The sequence below is a fragment of the Idiotropiscis lumnitzeri genome, chromosome 3 (assembly GCF_059441095.1).
Source record: "Idiotropiscis lumnitzeri isolate Australia: NSW breed Sydney's pygmy pipehorse chromosome 3, RoL_Ilum_1.0, whole genome shotgun sequence".
In the NCBI taxonomy this organism is placed as follows: Eukaryota; Metazoa; Chordata; class Actinopteri; order Syngnathiformes; family Syngnathidae; genus Idiotropiscis; species Idiotropiscis lumnitzeri.
This window is the reverse complement of record NC_142393.1, coordinates 24,641,428-24,664,469: the sequence shown is the minus strand read 5'-3', so window position 1 is coordinate 24,664,469 and position 23,042 is coordinate 24,641,428. Positions and strand designations below refer to the sequence as shown.

Below are 23,042 nucleotides of genomic sequence, written 5' to 3'. Positions count from 1 at the left end.
AATTGTACAATAATTTTTTTGCATCTAGGTTTCCTTTGTTTTCCTTTATTGCGTAAACAGTGAATATCGTTACCGATTCTTTTACTTTTAACGAAAGGCAGCAGGAAGTTGGTCTTTCTGTGTTACTTGAGCTTGTTAATTGTCGAAGTAGTTAGCTATTGACGTTCGGGGACTTAACCGAGGTAGTTTGGTGTCAACATCATGTAGTTTAGCACGCAGACTGAACATTGAAACGTTTATCCTTCTCCCTTGGCCCCGTTTGGCTGCATTCTTTTGTTTTATATAAACACTTCCTGTCATGTTTCTACGCGGGTCTAAAAAGCGACGTTCCAAAGGCTCGGTAAGTGTGTACCGTCGGTACATGATTTTAGCTCTCATTCACCTAAACTTGACACACGATTCCACATTTATGTTTTTAATTTACTGTCTGAAATGCTTTGACTGCCCTTTGTCATTTGAGAGTCGCCGCAAAGTCCTAAAGTCTCTCTGAACTTTCTCTTCACCTGGCTTTTGTGCCATTTATCCCCCTTCTTGGTCAAATCACCACTTAAAAAAAGAGGGAAAGGCGGAAGAAATAAAATAAAGGCTAATTTCGTTTTTATATGACCTTCTTTATCATATAGTGTTCCACATTCTTTGTGACTTGAGTCATTTTGGATATTCAAGGTGAGTCTGGAGAGGGGTAATGACGTCACAGCCTGGCGGGGCAGGCTGATATGATGCAGATGAAATATGACCTTTTCATTTTTTTTTTTTTTGTTTTTTATTTACAATAGGCACCGGATTTCTTGACTACTGACTTACTAACTTGAGCTGAAAACTGACAAAAACTTGTCATATGGGTGGTGTCGCCAGATGTAAACCCAAAGGTTGGGTGACGTGGGTGTCCGCAAATGCGGTTGGCTGGCTGTCAACTAGTTAAACCGTTAGCGTGTTGAGTGACTCTTGTGAGTTATGGCCAATCGAACTGCCACAAACGATTATGTGGTAGTCGACAAATCACAAACAGTAGTCGTGATCAGACGACTAATCGTATCATGTGTAAATTGGGGCATGTCGCAGCTGCTCTTATATAACCATAATTAGTTTACAGCTCGCATTCTTCAAGGTATGTGCAAATTGATATTATATATTAATTAATGCAGCTTGTACCAGCGTTTCCAAGATGTTTACAAATGAAAGTGCTGTTAAAATTGAAGGCAATACCGTGTCCTTAAAATTTTTGGTACCCTAATTGTTTTTTGCCTTTTATAATGGAACTAAAACTATACGGTGTGCAGAGTTGCACTGATACTATGAAACTGTGAATACAGGAAAAATACTTATTTTCAAAAAAATAAAAATTTTACTTTTCTCGGGCACCAAGCCTTTTTTCAAATGTAAGAGATTGTGAAATCAGAGTACGGTAGGAAATTAGGAAAATGCACTGTGCTGAAGAAAACTAAAATAGACATCTGTTTGCCTTACTTCACTTGTATGCATAATTTAATAGTAGTAAATTGATTTACTAAATCAATGCACGTGGTGCAAACGAGAACAAAAAAATCCTTGGGAATAATATTCGGAGGAACATATATTTATTTATTTTTTTGCGCAGCATAACAGTATATTGTAACGATCTTAATTATGCGTTTTATTTTTATGTGATGCCAATGAGGGCTTGTGGCAAATATCTTCTGTTACTTTGAGTTCTGATATTTCCCAGTTCAAGAACGCATCACTCTTAACCCATTGTAGACTTTACAATATGTTAGCGTACCCTAAAGGACATTGTGTTAGTGTGAGTGTTACAAAGTTATAACAAGCACACACCGTAACATGTGTGTGCTAACTACATCTAGCTTCTAGACACAACTGAATGTGTCAGAAATTTAAAAAAGGCTTTAGCCACAATGTGCTTCCTTTCTCAATTATTGAGACTCCCCGTCGTGCTGCCATGAAAGTGAGGTTTACATCTTTAGTATTTGTGGTTGAAATATGCAGTAACTTTGGGACACTATTGCTAACACCAGGTAGCCATGACACATCTTACCCATAATGTTTCTCTTGACATCTGGATGACCCAGATTTACATTATGGCGCCTGTGCGCCCTGGACAGGCAAACAGGCAGCAGGGAAAAGCGCGAGGCGAGGCTGTTTCAAGAGAAAAGCAATGCGCCAAATAAATAAATATATAGATAAATGACTCTTCGACTACTTAATTTAATTGTTGACGATTTGGATCATCGATGTGATTAGTCGAGTAATCTTAGCAGCCCTAATGGCCATTAAACATGTCGTGTATGAATGGGATTATTGCATGGTTCTTTAATTACCATTTGTTTGAATGACTTTTTTTTTTTTTTTATCAGATTGTTCGAATTACTCAAGTTAAACATAAGAACCCTTTTTGTAGCGATACAGTTTGCATTCGCACACAGAACAGCAGCTGTTGCCAAATAGACTGTAATCAAGTTCAAGCTCGCTTCAATAAAAGCAACACATACCGTGCATGCAGGTCATTGTGTGCACAGGTCGGGAAATGACGATACAAGGGTGTTCATTTGGTGTCATTTCATCTGTCGACTCTCTGAATGGCACGTCAGCAAAAAAGCTTTTGGTGTCCTATTATCAACGGGGCTCGGCCGCAATTTCCAACGGTGTTTTGACCCTGCGGCTATTTACTGCCATTCCCGCTTGTAGTAATCATTCACAGTGTTGAATGTACATGTGCTTTGTCTGTGTGTGCCTCCCAGGCTCAGTTTGCATGTCAGTGTTAGCAAATGGCTGTCATCAGTCCTACTTGCATGGATGGATGTGTACCAAACAAGAGCACAACGGCTACATCGGAGTACAGCCTGCAGTGTTTGCTGATGAACATATACACAACAAAGATAGAAACGTGACACTCTCATGTATTGTTGTGAAGTGGTGGGACAAAAGAAAAACTATCCTGAATAATTGCAGACCTTGTAAGTATGTTTTGATCAAATCAAAATATTTCACACAATGATCAATGTTTTTCAATTCACATGAATGTTCAGAACGTTACATTTACAAATGGGTTGGAATATGATTTCACACTGCAAATTGGCTATACATCAAAATACATTTCATAGAGAGATCACATTAAAAAAAAGGTTTTACCATTCCACCTCTCTTTAAACATTTAGAAAACACACTTTAAAAACACACTGTCATGTATTTGGACTCAAAAATTACTAGCATGAAATATATAGAAAATACTGCACATGTAATGTCTGTGTGTTTGACATATACCTTTTAAGAGGCGGGGCTTTTTGTTATGGCATTTGTCATCAGCGAGTGAGTGTCTGGCCGTGAGCTGTGGCTGACAGCACCTCCTGTGTGAGTGCTCATTGTAATTGTTTTAATGTTGCGAATCTAAGTCAGCATACCGTTGAACCAGCTGTAAACTTCAGATTTCAGCGTTATAACATGGATTTCTACTGTAGGCAAGTAGATGCATCACACACAAGAAATCTTTGGTAAGAGAACACGATGTGATACTGACTGTGTTGCAACACTCAGTGTTATGGTACCCATGAAAGCCAGCTTGATCTGAACGCAAATAAAAATCTGGCTGCAGTCATTCAACAAAGGAAAAAAAAAAATAAGCAGGTATGTGCAAGTATCCTGTTCAAACCACACCTCTTTCATTTTATTGCTGTGCCCATGAAACTGTCTACATCGAAGTACCATGTACAGTATTTGCAGTTATGTGACAGTGTGTGATTAAGAAGAAGTGCGACCAGTCTATGGCTGCCTTTCCTCGCGTGCATCTTTTGTCCAATGGAAAGTCAAAACGGAAAAATACCAATCAGAGTGCTTAGGGTGTGTTTAAGTGGTGTAGAGTTATCAGAGTAGAACATATTTATTGCTGTCAACTGCATGGACTGGAGATAGCCTCGTTGTTAAAGTAGAATCGGAGGAAAAGAAAGTGGAGGCCTCACTCAGAGGGAAAGGGTGCAGCTCTCATCCTGTGCCTGCTTCCTTCCGGCCAACTCCAAAATCAGCAGGCCTGGAGTCTACACAGTACACACACACGTTTATTAGCAAATATGCTTTGTGGACAACATTTTGCAAACACAAACACGAAGCTCAGTCACAAAAATTGTCATGACCCGTGTCGGGCATGTCTGTGTTTTTGTTGTTGTTTTCTTCCCTCCTTCCTGCCATGTGCCTTTTTGTTATTGTTTTGTCAGCTGTGTAGGGGCGTTTCCCTCTCAGCCGTCTCGTCCTCACCAGCCACGCACCTGTTCCCTGTCAACCATCACGCACCTGATTCCCATCTGCTCCCCCTAATTACCGGACTATTTATCCACCCCTTGCCGACAGCTCAGCGTGGGAACATTTCTCCTGCTACGCCGCTGTATGGACTTTTACTCCGTTTGGACTGTCACGACCGCTCCCTGCCACGTTTGTTTGTCCACGCCATGTTATTTGTCCTCGTTAGATTTATTTAATAAACTCCCTTAGTTTACCCTTCTCCTGCTTCCTCGCTCTTTGGGTCCACCCACCTCCTCGCCTACCGGCGAACCTGACAGAATGTTCCGACCAAACCCGGACCCAGCGAGGGGCTCATGGCGGCATCATGGACGCCGCCACTCGGACAACCGCCCTCATCAGCCTGCCGACCAGCCCCGTGCCCTTCCCGAAGGTTCCGCCTCTCCTACCACGTCTGTTTCTCCCCTTGCGTTCCAGGATCTTAGCATTGATAGTCAACCCGTCATTCCGCCCCACTTGATTACAGACAAAGAGTTTGACCACGAATCCTTCTACAAGAATATTTTCAGTCTTCTAGGCATGCCTTATCCTCCGTCGGTTTCCGCACCTGATCACGTCCCCTTGGCATCCCATAGCTCACGTTCACCAGCACCTTTAGTCTCGGTCCCTCGTGTCTCCCATTCCCCTGATTCCCTATGGCGGCAGGCTGATAGGGATCAGGTTCCCCGTCTCGGCTGCGCCCGGCCCGCAGTCGCCTCCACGTCAGCTGCAGCAACCCATGTCGCCTCCTTGTCAGCTGCAGCAACCCATGCCGCCTCCACGCCAGCTGCAGCAACCCACGTCGCCCCCACTCCAGCTGCGCAGACCATGCCGCCTCCACGTCAGCTGCAGCAACCCACGCCGCTTCCACGTCAGCTGCAGCAATCTACGCCGCTTCCACGTCAGCTGCAGAAACCCACGCCGCTTCCACGTCAGCTGCAGAAACCCACGCCGCTTCCACGTCAGCTGCAGCGATCCACGCCGCTTCCACATCAGCTGCAGCGATCCACGCCGCTTCCACGTCAGCTGCAGCGATCCACGCCGCTTCCACGTCAGCTGCAGCGATCCACGCCGCTTCCACGTCAGCTGCAGCGATCCACGCCGCTTCCACGTCAGCTGCAGCGATCCACGCCGCTTCCACGTCAGCTGCAGCGATCCACGCCGCTTCCACGTCAGCTGCAGCGATCCACGCCGCTTCCACGTCAGCTGCAGCGACCCACGCCGCTTCCACGTCAGCTGCAGCGACCCACGCCGCTTCCACGTCAGCTGCAGCAACCCACGCCGCTCCCTCGTCGGCTGCTGCCTCCAGTGCCGGTCCCTCACCAGCTGCAACCTCCAGAGTCCCACTCCGGCTCACCGTCAGCTGCTGAGCCCCGTCCCGGCACCTCCCTAGCTGTGAAGCCCCGGCCCGGCTCCTCGCCAGCTGCTGAGCCCCGTCCCGGCTCCTCGCCAGCTGCTGAGCCCCGGCCCGGCTCCTCGCCAGCTGCTGAGCCCCGTCCCGGCTCCTCGCCAGCTGCTGAGCCCCGTCCCGGCTCCCCGCCAGCTGCTGAGCCCCGGCCCGGCTCCCCGCCAGCTGCTGAGTCCCGGCCCGGCTCCCCGCCAGCTGCTGAGTCCCGGCCCGGCTCCTCGCCAGCTGCTGAGCCCCGTCCCGGCTCCCCGCCAGCTGCTGAGCCCCGGCCCGGCTCCCCGCCAGCTGCTGAGTCCCGGCCCGGCTCCTCGCCAGCTGCTGAGCCCCGTCCCGGCTCCTCGCCAGCTGCTGAGCCCCGGCCTGGCTCCCCGCCAGCTGCTGAGCCCCGTACCGGCTCCCCGCCAGCTGCTGAGCCCCGTTCCGGCGCCTTGCCTCCGTCCCAAGTTCACGTTCCGGCGGAGCATGTCGTGCGTCCGTCCCAAGTCCTCGACCCGACGGCGCACGCTCTGCGCCTGTCCCAAGTTCCTGCCTCGGCGGTGGCCGATGAACCACCGCCGCGTCACGCTCCTGTCTCGGCGGGGCTCGACGACCAGCCGCCGCTCCACGTTCCTGTCTCGGCGGGGCTCGACGACCAGCCGCCGCTCCACGTTCCGGTCTCGGCGGGCCTCGACGACCAGCCGCGGCTCCACGTTCCGGTCTCGGCGGGGCTCGACGACCAGCCGCCGCTCCACGTTCCTGTCTCGGCGGGGCTCGACGACCAGCCGCCGTCCCACGTTCCTGTCTCGGCGGGGCTCGACGACCAGCCGCCGCTCTACGTTCCTGTCTCGGCGGGGCTCGACGACCAGCCGCCGCTCCAAGTGCCTGCCTCGGCTGCGCCCGCCCCATCGCTGCTCCAAGCTCCGGTCTCGGCTGCATCCGGCGTCCCGCCGCCGCTTCTTGTCTCAGCCTCGTCAGCGGACTCCATGCGGCGTTCGGGTCATCCCGGACGTCCGCCTGAATGGCCACCCTTGGACTTATGGGTCTGGCCTCCCGGACGGCCGCCTGAAGGGCCACGAAAAGACTCGCTGGTCTGGCCTCCCGGACATCCGCCAGACCGGCCTCGAACTCGGGTGGTGGTCCCACCTCCCGACCCCTTCCGCCCACCCTCATTTTTGGACTTCGTTTTCGTTTTTTCGGCCTTGTTTAGGACGTCTGGAATCCGTCCCTTGAAGGGGGGGTACTGTCATGACCCGTGTCGGGCATGTCTGTGTTTTTGTTGTTGTTTTCTTCCCTCCTTCCTGCCATGTGCCTTTTTGTTATTGTTTTGTCAGCTGTGTAGGGGCGTTTCCCTCTCAGCCGTCTCGTCCTCACCAGCCACGCACCTGTTCCCTGTCAACCATCACGCACCTGATTCCCATCTGCTCCCCCTAATTACCGGACTATTTATCCACCCCTTGCCGACAGCTCAGCGTGGGAACATTTCTCCTGCTACGCCGCTGTATGGACTTTTACTCCGTTTGGACTGTCACGACCGCTCCCTGCCACGTTTGTTTGTCCACGCCATGTTATTTGTCCTCGTTAGATTTATTTAATAAACTCCCTTAGTTTACCCTTCTCCTGCTTCCTCGCTCTTTGGGTCCACCCACCTCCTCGCCTACCGGCGAACCTGACAAAAATTGTGTATGTGCAAAATTGTTCTTAAATTGTTCATGTGAACATTTGATGCACAAATAGGCGGTTTGTCTTTATGTTCTGTATGAACTTTGTTTTTACTCAGCATACAAATTTAGAACCTCCTTAGATCATTTTTACTAGATTGTCCCGATCTGATATTGATTTCAGATTACCGGCCGATATCAGTCAAACAGTATTTAAAAATAAATGAATAAATAATCCATTATTGGCACTCATATACAGGCAGTCCATTCTAGACTGCTTTCCCAAAATATACTGAATGTAAAAATTTGATTCTGAATGTACTAAAGTAACCTTAAATTGTTCTTACACTTTTAATGAGTATAATTTGTTTCTATTGATGATGATGATTTTTTTTTATTGAACATACAAACAGAACAGATGAATATCGTCATATTCAAAAGATCTAAAAGGAAAAAAGAAAAAAAAATCGATGTCATAAGCACAGTCTACATGTTCAATAGGGAGTAGGAAGAAGTAGAGAACTTATCGAGTACTTCCCCATGTTCTCAGTGCATTTTACTTAATTTAAATGAATACAATAGATCGTCCATATAAAATCTAATAATATATAATAATATTTACATTACACTCGCTATTGACTTTGTTAGGGTTATTTCTCAGGGACATTTAATTTATTTAGTATTTATGGTATCAAAGTGCAGTACATTCTCATGTTTGTTACCCAACTGGGATAGTCACTGATGGTGTAGTGGTACACTCGCCTGAGTTGTTTGCGGGCAGCGTTGGTTCAGTTCCCACTTAGTGACGGTGTCTATGTCTACCCTGTGACTGGCTGGCAACCACTTCAGGGTGTAGTGCGCCTTTCGCCCGTAGTCAGCTGGGATAGGCTCCAGCACCCTCCCGTGACCCTGTACAGGATAAGCGGTGTGGATAATGACATGACCCAACTGGGATAAATGGGCCATATTTTCTCATTCCTAAAGTTGCTGACTATTATTCTTTGTTTGAATAGTATCACTTGATCAAATCTCTTTTACCGAGGTGGTTGAAAATGTCCCGAGGGTGGATGAGATCCACCCAGACTTCATAAAGGCTCTGGATGTTTTGGGGCTGTCCTGGTTGACAGGCCTCTACAGCGCCGCATGGACATCGGGTAAAGTGCCTTTGGATTCTCAGACTGAAGTGGTGGTCCCCTGTTTTAAGAAGGGGGACCAGAGGGTGTATTCCAATTACATGGGTATCACACTCCTCAGCATCCCTGGTAAGGTTTCTTCAGGGGTGCTGCTTCAGAGGTTCAAAAGGCAAATCAAAGCTTAAATTCAAATGGACCAGTGTGTTTTCCGTACCAACTGTAGAAGAGTGGACCAGTGGAGTGGAGAGGTCCTCAAGGGTACATGAGGGTACACCACAACGTGTAAAAAAACACAAGTGGATGCTTTTTTCTCTGGTCTATGGCATCCAGAACGAGTTGGTCTGCTTGTGGTGAAAAATATGAGTTGAGCTTCTTGTTTCCAGCAGGAGGAAAAGGACCCAGACAGAGGACGGCCCTGCATGCGCTGTGGAGACCAGTGCCCCGGCTTCCGCATCCACGGATGGAGGTATGAAGTGAAGGAGCCTCTTGATTGTGTCATTGCTGTGCCCCCTTGGCAGGAAGTGTTTTTTTCTCACTCAGGGGGTCAGTTCCTCCCTGTGCTTGGTGTTGCTCGCGTGGAACTGCAATTGTGGACTACAGTAGAGAGTGGCGTGAGCCTTATTTGTCGTTTAATATCTTTGGGGTCCCGAGGTTAATGTGTTCTGTTTTTATGAATTCATTACAGCAAATGGGTCAGTAGCAGCATACAACAATGACAATCAAAAAAATCATACATCATTCATCAGTCAATGACTGAGCAAAAAGAAAGAAGCAGTGTTGCGGCCACTGTACATGATTCATAAATTTTATAAATCGTTACCCCAATAGAATTGCTATTGTCTGTTTAATTTCTTTTCAAGAACAAGAGAACAAAGTACTGCTGCCTCTATTCAACTTTTGAGGATTACAATCAATTGGTTGACTGAGAAGAATTTACATAAAGAATTTACCAAAACACTTTTTAACAAGCATATTGGATTTTTCTTTTGTTGTTATTGTGACAGTAAGTTGAACATTACTTTGGCAATTACACTGTTTGGCTAATGACAATCAGATGTGAATGGCTGACTGCACAGTCTACATACAGTAAATCCCCAATATTTTGCTGGGGATAAGGTCTGAGACCTGCTGCAAATAGCAAACAAAAGTTGAGGGGTCACTGAATACAGAAGTGAAGGTGAACAGCAGCAACATTGTTTGTAGAAAAATATATTTACCCCTTTGCAACCTCACCTTATTGTCGCTTAGTGGGATCATTATCACTAACAGCACTCACTGTGTGCCGCATCCCTTAAAGTGTAATGTTTTTCCATTACAGTGCTATTGTTTACTATTGTAACAGTTTAAATCAGCTTAACGATTTTCTGCTTCTCCAGTAAAAGCAGACATATGCGCTCATCATAATCATGGCCATTTCGAGTGCTGGTAATGGCCATCGCTAAAGCATTTATATTTATGTGGAAACAGAAGTAGTACACAGTCATGAGATTACTGGTTGTGTTCTACCAACATGTGTTGTTGCGGCAACACTGGATTCTCTGCATGCAGCACTTCTGACGTAAGATGGTGTGTTAATTTCCGTCGTCGGTGATATATGGTATCGTGTGGACTAAGCTTAATGTAGAGAGCACTTTTTGGACAGCAGAGAGACGGATCACTTGTGACTTTAGCACCATGGATTGAAAGATGAGGGTGTCTGAATGACTGAGATGTATGGGGTCTACCAATTGTCTTTCCCTTCTTTAACCAATTTATACTCCGATGGGCAGGATCATTCAAGTGAGGGTAGCTCAGCTGCTGCCGCCGGCTGCGATCCATCCTGCTGTCATGTGTCTTCAGCTGAGCGCAGGAGGCAGATGCTGCTTTGGCCAGCAGCGAGCCAATTGAGTTACTTTTGACCCACAGGCCCCTCTCAAGTCTTCACAGTCGCCATCATTATTATTTTGGGTGGCCATGCAGTAATTACTATGTCACAAATTTGGCAGCAGAGAGGCCCTGCTGTTTCTTTGGATTAGATCTAAAGGGACATAACAACTGTCTTAATTCAATGGCTGTCAGCTGTTTTCAAAGAAGAGTTCCCCATAGTGCCAGCTGTTTTAGAGCATTTTGACAGCTCTTTCAAGACCCATTGTGTTGTGTTCTGCGACAATATGCACACTGATTCCATACATCATGAAAATGTCAAAATATTAGACACAGCTCTCAGTATGACGTTGAACAGCACCACTGTAATCTTCACTAGAATAATAAAACATTATGAAAGGAATCTCTATCAAAACTAAAATTTTCATTGTAAAGACTCTTTGATCTACTGCTCCCATTGGAGGCACAGTAGTAGTATAATGTTGCACTGTGTTCAAATGACCATCCCTTAAAAGGTTCTATTACCTCCAAGTAGATGCAATTTATTATCCCTTATATTGCATTTTCCATTATGTGGTCGCATTAAGACAGCAGACTTGTAAAGCAAAGTTGAAAATGCACATGGAGTAATTCTCTGTTTAGTTTGTCAATAAACCTCAACTGGGATTGGTATTAAACAGCATGAAGATTTTTATTGGCTGCTTGTTGTGAAGCGGGTTAAGTTCATAGCCATCATACAGTACTCGTATCTGCCTCCCTCGCACACCAGATAAAGCTACATACTGTATCACGGCTGAAGTCACGTGCATGTGCATGTCTCCAGAGAACTGCATATGTGTGTGTACTCCACTAGTGTCTGGCTCGTGTTCAGTGCCACAAAGTCTTTTGTTCCAGCCGATTGTCAGCATGAGTGGAGGATGGGAATCGGGGCAGCAATGACGTTGAAATGATCCATGCAAAAGGAGAAATGAGATCAGGATCTGAGGGACTTTTAGAGAGGAGCACCGCACGCGATTGGTCGGCATGTTAAGCTGGACTCGTTTGTCATGATTGCAGGTAAAAAGGAGAGTCACCATTGCGTGTCTTCTTGTGCACGGTTGCCTGACTCGTTTTGCTTTGTAGCATTGACGTTTTCTCTATATTTATGACCACCTCAATTGGAGATCAAACACACGAGTTGTTTTATTTGCCTAGTTTTTAATGACGTTAACAATTCTCCTAATGGAGACGTGAAATAATGGCATTAGATTATCCCCGCTACTTTTCTCCTATTTAGTCCAGAATGCTGCTGCTCGGGACAGCCACATCTGTTGTTAGTGGACTTGCCCTGGTTACTTGTTAATTTTAAATATGGGACAACATTTCAAGTTACTTAAAAAGCTTCGGTGGTCAGGTTCGTGCATACTTGGTGGACCTTGCGTCATTTCAGGATCTGTTAGAACCTCAGCACACCCACTGATGCGGCCGAGCTCCACAATCGGCCACCACTATCAAAATTTGAATTGTTTGTGCAATGCGCCTCAACATCAAAGTTGTAACCACCTACCAAAAATGGCATGTTGAATCACGTGAGATTCCACAACCAAAGTATAAATTTTCCAGTCCAAGTGAGATTCAGCCAGCTGCTGCACCGCCATTGCCAAGCAATACCAAAAATGTATTTACAATCTCCAAATTGTGAAGCGGACCTTATCATTTACCACAGCCGTGTGCTACCTTTCATTTAACCAAAGACTGTGGAACCTTGAGGTGCATTATTCACAAATAGTCCAACACAGTTCCATTTGAGCCAACAATAAAAAACATTTGAAAAATATTACAAACATGTTTGTTTAGGCAGGCATTTCAGGATTTAAATTGTTTTTTTTCCCCATCCAATTCATTTAATTCTCTCGGCAATTGGACTCTTGTTTTTGTCTTATAAGGAGTTTGGCCTCTCAGCCAAGCAGCCGTTATCAGTTCATACGTCAAGGCTTAGTTCGGACTGCATGAGCCCTTGTTATCGTCTATGTGAATCATGTGAGGTACTACGTGAGTCCTTTGTGTGACATGTCCATCAAATGTACTTGCTTACATAATTTGACCGCAGATCCAGTCATGTTGGAATCTGTTTCAGCAAACCTTAACTAAGTCACACGAGAGAAAAGAAAATAGACTGGCCAATCACAGCACAGCAGCACGAGCTTTGACTGAAACAAAATGGGAGTGGTTAGTCCATGACTTAGTGAAAGTTTTTATTTCGCTGAATGGATTGCTGTGCAAGTAAAATACTGTTGTGACGTGATGGTGAAGCTTGGATTCCAAGTTGTCAAACATAGTGCAAAATCTGTCTAAAATTGATTTATTTTACCGCAGTGAAATATGTTATTACACTTCCGCAAATATGTACAGTATATTTTCTGGTTGTGGGCGGAGCTTAGTGTCTAACTGCAGGTTGTAGTGGTAGAAATGGGCCAAGTTAATATCAATAAAGAGATGGCAATTGCGCTGAATCGCCACCGATGAAATGAGGTCATTTGTTTAGCGGTGAGGAGCGACTGTTCCTTGGTTGCATCAGCTCGTCCTCGTTTTAGCACCCAACATCCCCCTCAAAAAATCTCCGCAATTCAGTATGAGATAGATTTTAGTTTGTGCACATTTTCAACACTTATCGTTCAACATATTTAAACAAACACAAAATGTTTAGGGAATCTTTACACATTTATTGGAATCTGAGTATTTTCTTTCAATATTTTCAAATGAAATTTAAATGTAATCATTACTTTAGAACATTTTATTTTTCCAACATTCGAGCACCGTGTTTGTGCATAATGTTGCAGTGGCTTACAAAAATAAATACGTATTTTGTAAAATAAATGTATTTTAGGAATAAAACCTCTGCCTCTTCTTTAAGACCACTTAAATGTTATCATATTATGATTTTGGTTTTAATGGTGGTATTCGTAAAGTGAACTTTTTTTTTAAGGCGGTACTTTTGTTGTTTTGTTGGCGAACCACTGCCTAAGAAGAAATGCAGTATGCCACGCTACGACAATGAAGACGACAATGTGCATTGTGTGATTACATTATGTAAATCAGGGCTGAGTTTATGCGGCAAATGTGTCCAGACAACACAACACAACATGACACAAACGCAAAATATGTACCGTCGTCTTTTGTACTTTTGTGCGTCCATCCAGGCTCATTTCCTTCTTTAAGGGAAAATGTTGTGTACTCCTCCTCATGTCAAAACCAGGAAGCTAATCAAACAACTAAAATTGCATTTTTGAGTTGTGTGCGCATCCTGAGCTGTCTCCGTTGTTACTTGCTCTGTGTTCTGAATGATTCCTGATTAGCAAGATTGTCTGTCATTCTTGAAATGGTGGATACTTCTGTTGTACAAAAATGGATCACATTTCTCCATGGAGCACAAAAGTGTCATGTTAAAAGCTTGTGGGACTTGGCAACAGTACCTATGACGGAAGGGTGTGAGCCAAAAGTCTTTTGCATAGCTGAAAGCCGCTTTCATCACCTGGGGGACGGTGGCCGTGTGGTGTCCAGCTGTTTCCTTATGCCCCCAACATATGGGCGTCCTGTTTTGCTCATAAGAACATGGTGCATGGCCCAGGTGCTGTTTAGCAAGGCAGGTCATGTTCTGCCAAGAACAGCTATAGCTCTTCCTTGAGAAATACTTTCATTTCCTACTGTGAGCAAGCTCGTAGCACAAATCACTCAGATACAGTATAAAATCTTTCCTTATTGAAACGAACGGAAATGCCATTCCAGCCTCCCAAAAATCCCAACCAAATGTTTGTAATGTCTTTTTTTAATAAGAAAAAATCATTCTGTGATTCTGTACTTAAAAGAAAATACTGTGACAAAATATCGTGTATGATATCAAGATAATCTATCCATTATCTGTACCGCTTCTCCTCACTCGGGTCGCGGGGGGTGCTGGACCCTATCCCAACTATCTTCGGGCAGTAGGCAGTGTACACCCTGAACTGGTTGCCAGCCAATCATAGGGCACACATAGACGAACAACCATCCGCACTCGCACTCATACCTAGGGGCAATTTAGAGTGTTCAATCAACCTGCCTTGCATGTTTTTGGAATGTGGGAGGAAACCGGAATACCCGGAGGAAACCCGCGCAGGCACGGGGAGAACATACAAACTCCACACAGGAAGGCCGGGGCCGGAATCGAACCCTCGAGCTCTGCTCTGTGAGGCCATTGTGCGAATCAGTCGACCACCGGGCCGCCCTATCAATATAATAACATCGAGAAATAGAATGTAAAGAAATGAAACAATTTTTGCCGTATTTTTTGCTTCAATTCAATGTACACTGTGCTGCTCCTTCTGGTGGGTAGGCCTTGGTCACATAGGGACAGTATCATACAGCCACTCTCAGATATACTATGTATGGGTCTTTGGCTCCTCAATAAACCGCAATATTATTCGTTCTTTGCAGAGGATTAAGAATACCTCTGAGTATTTTCTATCTGTCAATATGTGTTGCTCTTCTGTGTTCAAATATGAGTTGCATAAAATGACATATTCCCCTTTATGTGTTAGTATTACACTCACAAACTTTAAGGTTATGTTTTTTTTTTTTTTAAATCTGAAAGAGTACGTCTTATTTTGTGTTTAGCTTGACAGTAAACTTGGACTAGGAGTGCTGGTAAACCACTTGAAGCCTCTTTTTTTTCAAAGAATTTTTCACGATCTGTCAAACTGCTTCTTGTTGTGAAGTGAGTTGATTTCGTTTCACTGCCACCATACATTGCATATCTCAAAGTTTTTCTCGCAAGTTAGAGAAATAAAATGCCATCTAACCACTCGGACAACCCGTATGTTGAGTCACTCATATCTCAAGGCACGGTTTTATCTTACATCAGGGGTTCTCAAAATTATCAGAACCAGGCACCCCTTACAGGGGAGAATTTATTTTCCCTGAATCGCCAATGTAGAAGCTTCAATTTCACAGACAAGCTGGGTGAAACAGTTTTCCACCCCAAAATGAAAATGAAATACATACTTGATGCATATATTCTTGAATAAACTTTTGGGTTCCAGCTGATGAATTGAAACATCCGCGGCAGTGAATTATTTGTCTCAAAACTAAAGTAGGGTTGTGCAATTGGCTCTGTATGTTTGTTTTAGTGGTGCGCCAGTTTCTATATGTATTGTAGTTCTACACTAATACAAAGTAAAAAGAAGAAAAAAAAAAAGACCGCCGGCTCGTGGTCCCCAAACCTCAGTTTGAGAACCATTCCCTCAAAGCGCATTTTGTTATAAAGCAGAATGGAAATAATCGGAATTTAAGATGTGGCCCTTTGTCTAGTTTCTGTTCGTGTGTGCCGGGATAAAGCTGCTTTGTGCCAACTTGAGCCACTCGTACTAGCAACAGCTGGCAGCCTCTTACACAACAGAGATGGAATACTTATATACTTTATGCCACATGGTCACCCCCACACAACATGATAACACCCCCCTGTCTGCCCACAAGTGAGCTCACCCGCCGGCAACAGATGTGGAGTCCAAGGACAAGGCTGAGAGGGAGATTAACAACTCCCATCTTCTCCCCTCTGGCTTAGGCCACTGACCTCATTTCCCGCCTGTTTGGGGTAAAAACGAAGGGACTCGCTGCCGTTGATGCAAGTGGGTTGTTGGTGGGAAAATAAGTCGTGATCTCTGCACTTCAGTTTCGTCGGTGATGGGATTAAAATCAAATGTGGTCGCCGTACATAAAGGCTGAACTAAACTAACCTTTACTATTATCTGATGTTTTGGCTGTTTTTGGTGATTCCTAATTTGGCTATAATTATAAGTGCTGTAGTGATTTGTCCATTTTTCATTCAGATGTAACAACAAAAAAAAACAATTTCAACTGCCGTATGTTTATTTGATGTCGAACAAAAATGTTGGTTCCCCTTTTGCAACTACAACAACTTCCATTCTACTGGAAAGACTTTCTACTCGATGTTGCCGTTTGTCTGCAGTAGGTGCCTTGAAGGACTCCACATTTTTCCTTCTCAACTCTAATGTAATGATACTCGAGTTGTAAATTAGTCGAAGTCATTTGTATTTTTTGTCAACTCGCTCTGTGCACAACAGCTATCTTACATGCTTCAAATACAAACTACCCAACATTTTGTAGTCCTCACATCACCCACTCACTCATTGATTTGCATTCTGACACCTTCGCGGCCTTGCAGATGGTCGCAAGTTGTGGAAGTCTCAACACCAATTTTATTGCTACTCGCTACAGTGCTACAATTAAAAAAAATATATCACGGGAGGCCTGAATGCTTGAGTTCTCAAAGTTCCGACTATCCATGAGGCAGTGAAAGTGTGATTTTGATTTTGCAAAGCCTCATAGTCACCAAGGGAAAAACAGCAGCATGATGCTTTCATTGGCATTGATGTGCATACTGATGTTATTGCGTCCATAGGAAGATCTGCGTACACTGCAAGTGCGTGCGAGAGGAGCACGCCGTTCGCCCAATGCCGGGCCAGCTGGAGAAGATGATGACAAAGTTGGTGTCAGACTTCCAGAGGCACTCCATCTCCGATGACGACTCGGGCTGCGCCTCTGAGGAATACGCCTGGGTTCCGCCCGGCCTCAAGCCTGAGCAGGTGAGTCAAACTTTTAGCCTCTTCGGAAAGTCAAATCATTGAAGATTTTCTTAATCTATGTAAATGAAAATAAACATAAATCATGCAGTCAAAGCAAATTTAAAAGGTGCTTCCTTTCAAGCAGAGAAAGGACAGAAAATTTGACTACTTTTTCTAGCTGGTGCCATCGTACGATGGCTAGTATTGCTGTCACGTTTCTAATGAGAAACTACTATTTTGCAAAGACGGACTTCAAAAACAAAGACCAATGCTTATTGTTCGTTCAAAACTTCATTTGATTGCAATTATGAATTCCCAGAAATCTTTGCTTTTTTTTAATAGATTTTTTTTGTTTATGAATCTATGAACCACATTTTTTCCTGTGAATATGCTTGTCTGCCTTGCAGGTTTACCAGTATTTTAGCAGCTTGCCAGAGGACAGGGTGCCTTTTGTAAACAGTGCAGGGGAACGATACCGAATCAAACAGCTCCTGCACCAACTTCCTGCCCATGACAGTGAGGTATGATGCCTGACAGACATGAAGACCTTCTGCATGACATTAAACATATTAATGTTTGGGGGGTATATTGACTTTCTAGACATTTTTTCAGATGCATTTCGCTGAACTTTTGGAGTGTTTGAACACAATGCATGCGATTTCTTGTCTACATGTCATCTCACAGCCGCACTACTGCAGCTCGCTAAACGAGGAGGAGAAGAAGGAGTTACGTTTGTTCAGCCAGCAGAGGAAACGAGACAATGTCGGCCGAGGCGTTGTCAGACTCTTCCCCGTCACCATGACTGGAGCCTTCTGCAAGCAGGTAGAGCAGCAATATTCTTTTAACCAACAGAACAGTCTCAAACTTCTTAAAGGAGATATATTGTGCATTTTTTGTCACTATTTATTAAACAGCTATAATGTGTGTGTGTGTGGGGGGGGTAGATAGATAGATAGATAGAGCTAAAGATATTGTTGGAGGGAGAGAGAGAGAAATCTCTGGGTCTTAAAAAAAATAAAATATATATATATATATATTAATATATATGTTTTTCCAGTGTGGCAGAAAGATCAGTGGTGGCGACATTGCTGTGTTTGCCAGTCGGGCGGGAAATGGTACATGTTGGCACCCTCAGTGTTTCCAGTGCGCCTGCTGTAATGAGCTGCTGGTCGACCTCATCTACTTCTACCACAACGGACGCATCTACTGCGGCCGGCATCACGCTGAGAGGCTCAAGCCCCGATGTCAAGCCTGTGATGAGGTGATTGCCAACTAGCAAGGCAAAGCTGGTGGTGATCAATTGAGTTAGTACATAATCAGATAAAATGGATGGTTTGCATTTAAGTGTTTAACAAAACCATTTTTTCCACAAATTACTATTCGTTAAGCAATTATTGGTGTTTTTTAATCATTTAAAAAAAACATAACAATTACAACTTATCGTATTTATGAATACAGAGATTCTATCGCTGGTACTTCAATAACAATATCTATTTTTAAAGGAAGGCGTAAAAATGCTTTACTCACTCAACCTTTTTGAAAAATTCAATTAGTGGTTCAGTCATTGTTTGCCAAAGTAAAAACAGACGCTTGTAAATGTCTTATTTTGATTCAACACAAAAGCTAATGAATCTGTCTGCTTTCATGGAGGTCTACAGAACTGTGTGAATAATTTCTGCTGGCAGGCTGAAATCAGAGGATATAGACAATGCTAAGTTGAACAATTGCTCTAAACAATTACTCGAACATTAAAATGGTGTGGATTAGTTTGATAATTGATTAGTTGTTGATAATTGATTAACAATATCGGTCTTATGCTAGAGTTAAGGCAAATGTGCATTTAACATGAGAGAATGTTTTAATTTGTGGAGCTGTTGAATCACCACTTAGATTTACCGTGTTTTAAATACTCAACTTGACAAAATTCTACCCAACTGTGATATAGTCAGTAAATTACGTCAGTCAGATTATAATAATAATGCAAACAAATCTGTGGTTTTGTCACTTCAACTTGATATGTGATATGTAAACATATAGACTGCACTTTTTAAGAAACACTCAACTGAACTTACGTCGGCACTAGCAATTTGAAAATTTTATTTTACTACTCTGCAATGTCCTTTTTAACTCCATTAATTGTTCAAACCTACAACATAATATTTTTATTTAATTTTACTAACCCAAAGCCTGTTTATTTGTGCTCTCCTTGCACTGTGTTGTGTCCATCCCAGATCATTTTTGCAGACGAATGCACAGAGGCAGAAGGAAGGTTCTGGCACATGAAGCACTTCAGCTGTTTTGAGTGCGAGGCAGCACTGGGTGGTCAGCGTTACATCATGCGAGAGTGCCGGCCATACTGCTGCTCCTGCTATGAGTCTCTATATGCAGAGTACTGTGACACCTGCGGAGATCAAATAGGTACCAGTTCCAAAATGTTTCTAAAGACTATGCAGTAATGTGAACCCTCCGCTATTGAACCTACTTTTAGTAAGGTATATGTACCAGAACACTATCACATTTAAACATTTTTTTTTCAAATATTTATTTTGTCTCTTGCGATGTTAGTGCATGTTGTAGCACACGTTGCTGTGTTCATGTAGCAAACAACATTTTTATTTTTGCTCCCTACAATGATCAAAATACCATTGCAGGCATCGGCCAGAGCCAGATGACATATGAGGGTCAGCGCTGGCACGCCGTAGAGTTTTGTTTCTGTTGTGCCCGTTGCCGTCTCCCTCTACTGGGTCGCCCCTTCCTGCCCCGACGGGGGCTTATCTTCTGCTCCAGGGCCTGTTCACTCGGGGAGGACCCCGATAACTCGGTCTCCTTCGACTCTGCCCCCCTGAGTCGACATATTCAGCACAGACGCTTCGGGCCGACCCAGCAGCACCAGCAACTGCAATGCGGCTCTCCATTACAACCAATAGAGGGTGTCAACCCCCTTATGAGTAGTAAGTATTAAAGAGGGTTTAAAAGGTTTGCTGTGTCTGTTTGCATGTGTCCCGTCCAGTGGCACAGTTTTGATACAGTATTGTCAGCCATTTTTATATTGACAACCTCCCCACTATATCATGATAATTATTGTATCGTGAAGTTCATGATTGTTGTATCGTATCATGGCCTTTTATATATCAATACATCTCTAGGTCGTGAACCATTTCTATCCGAAAAGGATGGCCACATTAGGGATAGCGACGATGACGGCAGCCTGGCTTGTCATCGTCATATTTTTGCACATGAAGCATGCTGACAGCTCATAAGAGGGTTTTGCACTTTGCTCATTGAAGAGGCAAACATTTTACTTTGGTCGAAAGAAATAATTTGTTCAGCAGCAGGATTTTCGAGGACTTGTCACGTTCTGTGTCCTTGGGATGAGTAGCTTCAAGCAGAGAGAGCCAACCTTTGTCCCTAGGACTACCCAGCTCCTTAATTCAGCCTCTTAAACATAAAAAGCTAAATGCACTTTTTTCCCGTCATTTTTTAGCATGTGTACACTGCTGTGCTTTTCTTTGTAATTGTGTGTTTCGTATGTCCTTTAACATGCTGCCATGCCCTTTTAAACTGTCCCTTGTGGCCAAATACTGTTTTGAATTCAATTCAATTGGTCACTCAATTTGCCCCGAGCATCTAGCCCAAGTGCAAAACCCAAAACCGCGGTCATAAGGGCACTTTGTACTGTTTGCACTAAACTCAATATCGTCCCAGTTATAGTGTTTGATGTTAAAATAGTTCACATTTTCAGGATGTCCATATTTTTTTTCTCAGGTGTCAACTGCTCGACTCCAGTTGAAAATGCAGTTCCTTCCCCTTGTGGTGTTGGTCATCCAAGAAGCTCCTATTCACCTCTCCCCCACATCCATCGAGGGAATTGCCTGGGGCCTTCTTGGCCCCGAAACTTTCCACATTACACTTTAATGCCCGATGACGCCGTGATCACACCACCTGCTGATGACCTTTTAAATGGCCAATCCGGACATCCTCTGACAAGTGTATGTTCAAGAGGAACCTCGACCGGTAAAGACTGTCGGAACTGGGTGGAAAAGACCAATCAAGTCATGAAAGGTGATCATTATCATCAATTACAAATATTTATTTGAAGCCTCATCTGATTTTGTTGTCCAGACTCTCTCCAGACGATTATGACGTCACACACCGACACGTCTCCTGAACCGCCTCCGCTTCCCATCAAGTCTCGAGAACTCGTACTGCAAGATTCATCCCCTCTGAACGGCCCTCAGCCAGAGGACAGCCCCCCTTACTCGCCACCCGTGCTGTCTCGAAGTGGCACGGCGAGGGTCAGTTTCCGAGAACCAATCAGCAGCAGCTACTCCGTTGAGGAAGAAGAGGAGCCTCAACAAAATGACCCCAGCCCTCAGGAGGAAGACGATATTGAAGGAGGAATCGGAAGTAGGCTACATCTGAACGAAGGAATCCCACCACAGATGGATCGACTGGGTAAGAATAGGAGAAACTTGAACAGCCGTTTCGCACAGTGCTTATTTTCCTGACCCATCCGTTAAAAGTGAAAGTCAACTGGGAGACCTCCTTTTTTTGTTTGTTTCTTTGTGTTGACCAGACGGGTCCTCTTACCAGCAATGCAGTCTGCGGCAAGGGTGGAATCATTGCCGCGTTTCATCCAACCATCCCTGCATCCTCCCAACCTCGGACGGTCGCTCGCATGTCGAACGCCCTGGACTGGACACGGCGGAGGGCCGAGGCAACAGAGAAAGCGACACCTCCTCGTCGATTCTGCGATTGCCTCGGCGCAGGCACGAAGACTCATGTTCCACATGCTCATCTTCGTCCGACTCTGAGCAGGAGGGCTTCTTCCTCGGACAGCCCATTCCTCTGCCACCACAGCTGCGAAAAAAACGAGGTGCAAAAGATACAGATAAAGACGGAGAGGAGGAAGAGCCCCCCAAATTTGGACTGAGGGACAGTTTCAGACACAAACATGATCACAGTCTTGGTGCTAAAGACAAAGATAAAAATTGCTCGGTTTCTTGACCCAAATCTCAGAACAAGTGGTTTTCACAGCTGCCTCACGCTTCTGAGGTTCAGGGTTCAAATCTGTGTGGAGTTTGCATGTTATCTGAAGTACCTAGAGCAGGGGTGCGATAGTCCGGTCCCTGAGAGGCCCTGACCAGCCTGTTTTAGATGTTTCCCTCTTCCAACACACCTGATTCAAATGATCAGAATCATTATCAGGCTTCTCACGGATTTTTTCATTTATAGGTATATAGGATGTGTTGTAAAATCAACATTTTTGTATTATTCAACAGTAAAATCAACATTTTTGTATTATTCAACAAACTACTGAAACATAATTAGCATATTCCAACAGCAAATATTGTCTTTTGAGTGTTAATGTGGAGGAAATGGTTAAAATCCCCACTGAAAAACCTTTTGGGAGGGTGATGGGTGTTCTCATTTTGTTATTGAGAGCTTTAAATTTCAAGACAAAGTAATTTATTAATTGTGCCATTATTATGCAGAGACAAGATTATATCTGTTTCACATGCAATTTAAACATGGACCTACTGTCAAAAAATGTGATAGTATTCAATGTGTACATTTACATTTCAATCACTGTTTTATCAGGATTTTTGACTGTTAACACAATTGTGATGAAGTTTCAGTGAAGATAAGATTTTTGGGGGTAATAAACGTGTCCTATTTTTTTTTTTGGTTTGTTTGACTTCTTGATTGTCTAGTGGTGCAACCTTTTCTTATAAATACCAAATTGCAAGGCCAGGTGACTTGTTTAAAATTTGATTCTATCCTCCCGTTTGGATTTTGGCTGTAGTACCCCAAGAGAAGCCATGCAAGAACGGTGGAACTGTACATGCATGGATTTAATTAGTATAAATAATATAGAAATCTTTATCCTGTAAAATCAATGTCTTTATTAATGGTCATCAATCATCTGTTTTTAATGGTAACCAATTACAATTAAAAGCAATAACAGTGAATTAGTAAAATCAATGAAATGTACATTTTCACATCTATAATTTTCATTATTCACTTTGCAAAAGTATAAAGCAAAGTTTATTTATATATATATGTACATATAAATATATGTACATATGTATATATATATATGTACATATATATGTATATGTATATATATGTACATATA

The 23,042-nt window shown here is 43.9% G+C and overlaps 1 protein-coding gene across 8 annotated transcripts; it reads left to right on the top strand.

Annotated features, from left to right (window-relative positions):
- The first annotated feature begins 146 nt into the window (after positions 1–146).
- Positions 147–22,584, top strand: prickle3 (prickle homolog 3). Of its 8 annotated transcripts, none has more exons than XM_088291976.1 (12): positions 148–340; positions 2,736–2,951; positions 8,825–8,907; positions 16,745–16,924; positions 17,311–17,424; positions 17,588–17,725; positions 18,039–18,164; positions 19,135–19,321; positions 19,555–19,854; positions 20,669–20,965; positions 21,026–21,358; positions 21,480–22,584. In XM_088291976.1, exons 2-12 carry the CDS (start codon positions 2,747–2,749, stop codon positions 21,908–21,910), a joined length of 2,394 nt encoding a protein of 797 aa, XP_088148102.1. In that variant the 5' UTR covers positions 148–340; positions 2,736–2,746; the 3' UTR covers positions 21,911–22,584. The 8 variants fall into 8 exon arrangements, with proteins under 8 accessions (XP_088148104.1, XP_088148103.1, XP_088148102.1 ...); XM_088291980.1 differs by having other exon boundaries at positions 16,741–16,924; positions 17,961–18,164; XM_088291978.1 differs by lacking the exon at positions 2,736–2,951 and having other exon boundaries at positions 147–340; positions 8,828–8,907; positions 16,741–16,924; positions 17,961–18,164.
- The last annotated feature ends 458 nt before the right edge of the window (positions 22,585–23,042 follow it).

Excerpts from the sequence above, each read along its gene's own strand:
- prickle3 (XM_088291976.1), top strand. The coding sequence starts at position 2,747 with ATGTCAGTGTTAGCAAATGGCTGTCATCAGTCCTACTTGCATGGATGG. Across the intron at positions 17,425-17,587 it reads TTCCTGCCCATGACAGTGAG|CCGCACTACTGCAGCTCGCT; the intron begins GTATGATGCCTG and ends GTCATCTCACAG. Across the intron at positions 17,726-18,038 it reads CTGGAGCCTTCTGCAAGCAG|TGTTTCCAGTGCGCCTGCTG; the intron begins GTAGAGCAGCAA and ends TGGCACCCTCAG.